This window comes from Harpegnathos saltator, unplaced genomic scaffold (genome assembly GCF_003227715.2).
Source record: "Harpegnathos saltator strain DR-91 unplaced genomic scaffold, Hsal_v8.6 scaffold51, whole genome shotgun sequence".
In the NCBI taxonomy this organism is placed as follows: domain Eukaryota; kingdom Metazoa; phylum Arthropoda; class Insecta; order Hymenoptera; family Formicidae; genus Harpegnathos; species Harpegnathos saltator.
This window is the reverse complement of record NW_020230327.1, coordinates 435186-444111: the sequence shown is the minus strand read 5'-3', so window position 1 is coordinate 444111 and position 8926 is coordinate 435186. Positions and strand designations below refer to the sequence as shown.

Genomic DNA, 8926 nt, shown 5'->3' with positions numbered 1-8926 from the left:
AAAAGAAGAAAAGGTTTCCTTACACTTTACACTGCATACCTCCGATCCGAAGCGGATCAGTTTTCCATTGAACACTTTGAAATCTCGCGGCGATTCCAGCGAAGAGACATACGGCGCCATCTCGCGGTCATATGGTGAATCACAAAGAGCGCGCGCGCGCGCGGCAACGGAAGGGAAGCGTCGTGGTCCCGTCGATGGGCGCTCGCGGATATGTTGGCCGACGTTGACGACCGTTGTGTCGATACGATGGTCAGGTTGGGGCCGCGACGGCTGCGGATAGCTTCTCACGTCACCTGGTGCACTTCGGGATCGCCGGCGGAGCAACGTAAGACAGTAGTAGCGTGTACGAGCGGACGAGCGTGGCGGCCGCGACCACGTACAATATAATGACGCGTAAGAAGACAGCGAGGGCGAGCGCTCGGTCGTCGTCGGAAGCGGGCCAGTGACATTCGGTCGCGCGCGCGGGGCCAGGGTCGGTCGTCCGCGTCAACCCCGGGGCGAGGGAAAGGCAGGCGAACGCGACAGACGGACGGACGTACGGGCGCGGGCGGGTGTGAGCGAACGAGTAGTAGTTGGCGAGTGGCTACACGCAGTATGGGAATAACCTGTCGGACAGCAGGCAGTGCTCCGAGCCGCCACGGAGTCTACGACGGAACGACGCCGACGTTCCCGTCAGGTCGGCGCACGGTGCACGATGATATGATATAGTCCGCGGACCCTCCAGGGACTGACTGCGTCAAGACCAGAGCAAGAGCGTGAGAGACGCACCCAACGTCATGTTTTATCACCTGCATCTCAGGAGTCGTCTTCTGCAGACACTGATCCTCGCGCTGATCGGCCTTACCTTCTACGCGTATTACCGTACCACCGTGTACGATGTCCGCCAGTTTAGCCTGCCACGAAACACCAGTGAGTATATGTAATACTGAAGAGTGATTTACTTGTGTCACAGAGTCACTGTGTAGAAGAGATTCTGCAGTAGCAGTTAATATTATTTATTCGTGAGTCTCAAGCAAATATAAGATTCCTGCGGATCTCTTTACATTTTTATTTGCGTTCAAATATGGAGAAACAGTGTAATTTTTGTTTGCAAATATTTGATGAAGCACTGTGTATGATGGACAACTATATGGTGCTTTCCCAGAGCATATTCTGTCAATATTTTTCACCACTTTCAGATGTAACTTTGCAAAAATCAATTGTTACAAAAAAATCAATAAATTCCAGATCATACCGTGTACCAAGAAGGCCTGCATCTACATATGAATCTCAGTGTGGACACACGGCTGACAGGAGCACCCAGAAACTCCAGCTCAGATAATGTGGCTCCAAGTCAGTATACAGCGCACAGCGTGAATAATCTCTCGACCCTTCTCACGACGCTATCGACGTCCTCCTCGTCATCTTCTGCGAGCACGTCGGTCAGCTCGAAGCAATCGAACGAGAAGCAATCGGCCGTGCAAACGGTAAGGATCAGCGTCAGCAACGCGACCAGGTCGTCGTCGGTCGTGGTGCGCAGTGATTCCGCGCGCGCCATATACGAGACCGGGCACACGGTGCCGATCCCGGAACGGTGTCCGAATCTGGGCAAGGACATGGATCTAGTCGTGATCGTAATGTCCGCGCCGACGCATCTCGACGCGAGGACGGCGATCCGACAGACCTGGGGACACTACGGGCAACGTAGCGACATGAGCGTGCTCTTCATGCTCGGCACTACCAACGACCGTAAAGTCGAGACGATCCTGCGCAAGGAGCAGAACATGTACAACGACATAATACGCGGACGCTTCCTCGATTCATACTCGAATCTCACTCTAAAGACTATCTCGACGTTGGAATGGGTGGGCAGTTACTGCCCGAAAGTGAAATACCTACTGAAGACTGACGACGACATGTTCATCAACGTACCGCGACTACTCGCGTTCGTGAGCAAGCACGCAAGGGATCGTAACGTGATATTCGGCCGGCTGGCCAGGAAGTGGAAACCCATCAGGAACCGCAAGAGCAAGTACTACGTGTCGCAGGCGCAGTTCCAACAATCGATCTTCCCGGACTTCACCACCGGCCCAGCGTACTTGCTGTCGAGTGACACCGTGCGCCGGCTGTACGACGCCGCCTTGGACCATACGTACCTGAAGCTCGAGGATGTGTTCATGACCGGTATCGTCGCGCACAAACTCGGCATCAAGCGCTCGCACGCCAATGAATTCCTGAACAAACGCATACCATACACCGCCTGCAACATTCAACGTGGCATCAGTATACACATGGTCAAGTACAGCGAGCAGTTCGACCTCTGGAAAAAGCTGCTGGACGGCAAGAGCAAGTGCAAGTGATAATCGAGGCCGGGCGAAGGTCCTACGCTTGACCCTGGCAAACCAAGTGGTACGATCGTTACCGCCTAATGCGACTCGAGTGCCCGGTTAACACGCTGGCTCGCGAGACCAGCCATCATATACATACGCATACATCCACCCACCCATACACAGGCACACACACACACGCGCGCGCGCGCGTGTGTCGAACACACTTCGCTCAAAGCGCGAACTCGGTGACACGCATAAAGAGTGGTAATTGCAAGAGTGCACCGCGAAACGAGAGAGACGTAGACGATTTCGTCGCTTAGATTTTCACACGACCCGCGCGCGTAAGCCGTATGACTTCGCGATTCTGCCTTCTCCCACAGGGGTCGGAACGACGGGAGCGGTAATAGCTTCATACGCCGGAAGGATCGCCGAGATATCGTGGCTGAATCCTTGTGTCTCGCATTCCTCTTACGTTCCCTCAAATTCCAAAGAAGTATTTTTTCGTAATCGTTACGTAAAGTTGCGTTAGAAATTATGAAATTATTTTGTAATATGTAGTGATTTCTCTCTTTTCCAACAGCCTCTCTCTTTCTCCGTCTGTTGCGGCAAATCAAGTCGGATCTCTCACGAAAAGATTTCGCAATTTTCTTCGATCTCTGGCCGCCGTTTCTTCTTTCTCCTCTTTATTTATCATGTCGTGGTACTAAAGTGTTTGCGGATATGCATCGCATGCTTCCGCCGCGTCAGCTCAGCGGCGGATGTGCGTGTCCAATTGTCAGCTTGTATTTATGCGAATCTTATCCTGCGTGTTGGTGCCGCACGAAGCGAGATCAGACAGCTGTGCGTGCAGTGCGTTAAATGCACCAGTATAAGATACGCGCGGTCCGATATTTTTACGCTGTAGTGTAGGAGGAAAACGCGTGCTCTTCCGCGCGGGGAATATCGCTCGCTACATGAGATTCCCAAGGGAGGGCTCCTTCGTGTAATCGGCAGCCTCGTTATAATCGACGTCGATTGCCACGTGCACGTGTAGCCGTCGACATTCAGTCCGTGGTATAATCAGGTCAAAGTAACAATATCTCGCAAGATGTATCGGGTATCGCGCGCACTTTCTCCCGACGAACAACTCTCCGGCGAATTTGGAGCCGATGTTTCCAGGCGGAAAGTTCAGCCTTAAACGCGCTCTGTTATTTGGCATTTAAGTGGCGCTTGACGAATTACGCTTTAATAGCATCCGTGAATTTCATACTCGATCAATATACCGCGCGCAATACTCACATTCTCTCTACCTTTCTCTCTAACAGATATTAAAGTCGTTAAAGTTTAGTCAGCCAGGATTACTGCCGAGTAACACATAAAGGTACCTTGTTTGATTCCCGGGGAGAAATAAAAATCGAATTCGTCGTGCTCGTCGAGGGTACCTAAGAGTCGCGCAAAGCTCCGCTGCGCTCCGACCAAGTGGGGTAATTGAGATTACACATTTTGTGCGAACGTGACAACGCGATAAGTCGCAGTCAACTGCGCGCGAATCTTCTCTCTCCCGAATATATTATCTAGTCATCGTTCTAGATAATACGTCGCGCGCGCGCACGATAACGCGGACGTGAATGCTGTGAAGCTCTATACACGATATCGACTATCCTCTGCGCCTCACACTCTTCCCCGTTATATCTCACACTCTCGTTATCGCACTACTTCTTTGTATCCTGCGGAAATATCGCATATATGTTTCCGTTCTCGGTGCCATATGTCTGAAGCCCGATAACAGATTTTTAGGCCTACGGCGCGATAAAGTGTAAAAGAAACGGAAGCCGAAAGCGGGGCCGAAACGAAGCTATTCCTGGTGAATGGAATTGCCGCTGGCTATTGTTTTCTGTTCTTTTCTCTTCTTTTAAACGAATATTACGATCAATAGCTGTCGCCCCTCGATGAATTTTCGATAATTATCGAAACGTTTGGTCGGCACTCTGACAGCTACTCTACTCAACCTTCTCTCCTGATTTTCATTACCGCCAGAATGGTATATTCGTATTTCGATAGTGTTTTATAAATATACACTTTTTTATTAGATTATAAGTACGTAATATTTCATGAGGGAGTCATTCCTATGCACTTCTACATTGTCTCATTACCCATCGGCCTCGGTTAACTATTTTTATATCTCATCGCGTCCAGGAGCTTATGTACACGTTGTGTTCCTATATTGCGCGACGCGCTTTCCAAAAGTGCATTATTTTTTGAATTATTATCATAGTCGCTTTTATCTCGTACGCTGCTCCTTCATACCTTCACACACTCTTTATTAAATTATTTAAGAAATTTACATCACATTGAGTATCCTATATTTTTAGAGCTTTTTAAAATTATTTAATCGAAGATAAATGTAAAACGTTTAAAAATTATGAGAAACATACATTTATTTATTTATTTATTTATTTTTGTAAGAGTTTATGTCCTTTCGGATGTAGTATGATTTTCGCATCCTGCGTGTAACCACCAAATCGAGCGTTCTATTCGTGTTAAGAATGAAAATGGAGCTAATGAGGTGTCACTTGACACTTCAGTTGCTGCTTTTAAGAATTGCCATCGTAGAAAGCCGACCATTGGTGGATTCGATTGTCAAGCCAACGCTAAACGAGTCGTTAAACTTTTGCAGTTAATCAAAGCCGTGCCTCGTCCAGCGAATTTGATCTTACAATCGAATCGATTCCGATTCTTGTCCAATAGGTTGAAGGAGGAGTGCATCTTTCTGTATTATCCGTTTTTCCTCGAGAGAAACGCCCGTGCGAATCACGCGCGAGTCGCGAGTTAACGAGTCCCGAAGATCAGGCCAAGGCTCCTTGCGAGCTCATTGCGACTGCACGCCACACGCACTCCAATTGTGTCCTTGGCACGTATTCCGACCGGCACGGCGCGTCCAAGTACGAGGTAAAGGGACTGCTTTAACCGCGGTGATCGTCGATTACGCGAACGATCGAAACGAAGGATCGTTCCATCCTGATTGCGATGCGATGCGATGCGATGCAATCGCGAATGGAGAACGCAAACGGCGAGCGGATCTCTCCGACCGAGCCTGACGAGAGAGAAGTGACACGATCAAAGTGACCTAGTCTGTAGTATTTCGCCGATCACACACGAAAGGTCGAGAGAAATTTTCCGAAATGTAACTCCCTCCTCCGATCGTCTCATCAAAAGAAAATCGCTCAAGAGATCGACTCCGCGAGAGATAGTAGAATAATAAGATAAATGATCAGGGGTCGCCATGAATACAATGAGAAACTAATTTAGCGACCAGTTTATGATTCATGAGCGGTTACGCTGCGCTAAAGAAGAAATGACTTGGCTCACGCAACGTCCGTCTATCTGCCGTGCGCCAAGTCGGACATTGAAAAATCAAAGTTTGCAGGGAATCGTGCGGAGATCGCCGTTCGTAAGCAAATAATTTCTGGGATTGATAGAGATTGATATTTCCTCTGGAAGCTCTGCGCGATAATTAAATCTCGCGGATTTACACAGTAATAGCGCGCAGAGAAATTCTGCACGAGAGAATCGGCCAGTGAACATGTATCGTCACCGAAAAGTCAAAATCTCGAATTTCGAAAAGTGGAACAGTTTCTCCGAAAGTCACGATTCCGATGTCTCGGAATCTTTGAAAATTTGAGAAACAGCTTTCTCAGAGTACATCGGAAACATTCAATTACCTCGAAAAGTTATGATGTCAAAAACTGTATTTTACATTGTCTCGCGCGCGGTATTTCGACGGATTATGACTTTTCGGTTCTCTCATTGCTCTCTTCGGATTATCCGACTTTTCAAACCTCGACACGTTGCTTTCTTTCCCCGGGACAATGCATGTCCATTGATCGGGCGTATCGCGAGCCAAATCACGGTAAACGACGATATTTAGCCAAAAATTCGAGTTAGACTCTTTTAGTTGCAGCCGACACGAGATAGCGAAACGTACTTACATATTCTAGATTTGCAGTATTGTACTAATATGTATCTACGTATGTAATACACGCGCGCGTCTCCCCCGCTCACGATAGATTGCACGTCGCACGATCCACTGCGTCCGGAGATAACAATTGTCATTCGTAACGCGCGATCGCGCGACGGATAATAATTTATTTCCATTCCTCTTTCTCTCTCTCTCCCTTTCTCTCTACCTTTAGCTTAGGTGAGCTGAGTGCCCTAGATGATGTGCATTTTATTTTTGTATGCGTCTACATATATAATAATAATAATGATAATGATAATATGTATATTATGCGAGTGTCTGCAACCACATGGATATGTGATTAATTGACGTGTGGTTAATTGTTACTGTACGTTCACTTAGTATCACGGAGTCGGAAGAGCCGCGAGCGTCAAGAATCGCGAAGCATTCTAATCATCTGGTTCGAATCTTGCCGCGTTTCACCCTTCGTGCTCGAAAGGATTTTTATTTTTTCCCCCTCTTAGGGGCGTAGCGTTTTGCATAAGAGCGAGCGGCGAGCGAGAGTTAGAAATGCAGCGAACCGTCTTACGAGAGAGAGAGAGAGAGAGAGAGAGAGAGAGAGAGAAAATTGCGCGAGATAACGGTGCGACGTTTAATTCCGCTCGCAGCTCATCGTGAATTATCCGTCGTTTAATTTATCCATGTGTAGCGACGTTTATTTATGGAAAAAGAATATATTTGTATTTTTTTGCAAAATTGCGAAAAATCTGGGCGCGAAAAAAAGCAAACGAGTGGACATTCCTCGTCGGCTCACACTATTACGCTTATACGCGCAATGCACGCAACACGCATTGCGAAATGTGACGCAATTCGCGTAGAACATCCGGTTCGCGCTAATAATACATAAGAGTCAATGAAATTAACAGTTCTTATGTTGCAAAACAAAATGTTGCAAAGTGAATGGGTGAATTGTGAATACGTACGTATCAGACATACAGAAGTTAATTGCGATATGAAACTTCCGACTGTATAAAAAAATATCAGATCAAACATCGTAAAATTCGAAGTCCATGACGAAGAAGAAAAATATGGAAAAGAGGCAGTAACATCGCTCATAGACATCGTGTTTTACGAAATTTGACTCCTCTTGTCTGTATACTTCATTCTATATCGTATTGGCTCTTATTAGCCGTCACTTGAAAAATAAACTTATTTTCTAGTGAAAAAGGAATCGAGTGAAACAAACCATCTCGTCTCGAGGTTGCGCAAATTTAATCTTAGAAACTACTCAAAGAATCTAGTCAAACTGAATATAAAAATTCAAGTTAAATGAACGGTCTGACGTAGGAATTTGAACTACAAAATTTAATCAGTGATGAGCAATTCACAAAAACGAAATATATTTTCAGATGTTCATTAAATATTAGACTAAATTTTGAGCTTGTTTCACACAAACAAGGGATTAAAGGAAGACGAATATTTTGCTAAAGGAATTATGTCAGTTGGTTCGTTATGCGCAACTCTGAAATTGAATTCGTTTATCCCGATTCCAGTTGTTTCGACGAATCTTTTTTCATAGTGTGTATCCGTTTCGTAGTTATCTAAATTTAACATTTTGGTGACTCAAATGCCTCGCGAAAAATTGCGCGACGCCATGTAAAGGATCTTTATCGACGCTGATACAAGCGTTATTAATCATCGTATCTCTAATTAAGGGAGATTAATGTTTGTTCCCATGATACGACCATTTTTACCATGTACTATCATCATCACATAGGAGATTACGTATGACATTTTCAGTTGCGAAGCGAATAACAAGGAGGAACACTTGGAAGGCTGTATCCGCATTTTACGCACATTTCTCGCGCCCGCAGGTCGGACGATTCTTCATTTTTCGCGTAACTTCATTCTCACCTTTGGCGAACGTGTATAAACTGTTCGTTGTTCGATATTTAGCGCGAAAGATCGAATCGCCCAGGCCTGGAGGAAGCTCGAAAAACGAGCGCGGTCTGAACGTCACGTGTCATTGTACGGCGAACGTTTCAGATCGCGCGCGCGTTCTGGAGAGCTTCGTGTGTATTTTTTATTTCCAGAGATATTTATATTGTACTACACAGATATGACAAGTGCTCAACCATCGTTTGAAGAATATAGATTCTTTGCTCACACCTGTGCGTTACTTGAATCTCCTATGATAAATCGTCGGTGAGAATCTCCTATGATAAGATCTGATCTCCCCATAAGAAAGATAAAAAAATATAATATACAACTGATTTTCACCACGCTTCTAATATGCTGCATCGGAAAGTATTCTCGCTTGACAAAAAAGGAAGGAAAAACTGTGCCGCGCTGTAGACTTACTTTTACACGAGGAATTATCCCTTCATTGATCGTTTTACAATCAACCGCGTAAAATTGATTCTCGTTACTCTCGTCTAATGTCAAATAATTCGCAATTATCTCTTCGCGATTAATCTCAGATCTCGATAATTAAGATTGAGACCTTCCGATCACCGAGACGCACCGATACATTTTTAGTCCGATCGCATAACTCGAGCGCAATTTATTCATTTGGCGCGCAATCATCGCGTTAGCTCAGTAAGAAAACGCAATATCTCATTGCGTCATCGCCTCGTCGTTATAAATATGTTTGCAATTTAAAGGACCGGGACTTCCCGCG

At 46.1% G+C, this 8926-nt stretch overlaps 1 protein-coding gene across 1 annotated transcript; it reads left to right on the top strand.

Annotated features, from left to right (window-relative positions):
- The first annotated feature begins 222 nt into the window (after positions 1–222).
- On the top strand, positions 223–8414 carry LOC105189492 (beta-1,3-galactosyltransferase 5). Its single transcript, XM_011151605.3, has 2 exons — positions 223–909; positions 1228–8414. The coding sequence occupies exons 1-2, from the start codon at positions 777–779 to the stop codon at positions 2337–2339; spliced, it is 1245 nt and encodes a 414-aa protein (XP_011149907.1). The 5' UTR covers positions 223–776; the 3' UTR covers positions 2340–8414.
- Positions 8415–8926: the final 512 nt, after the last annotated feature.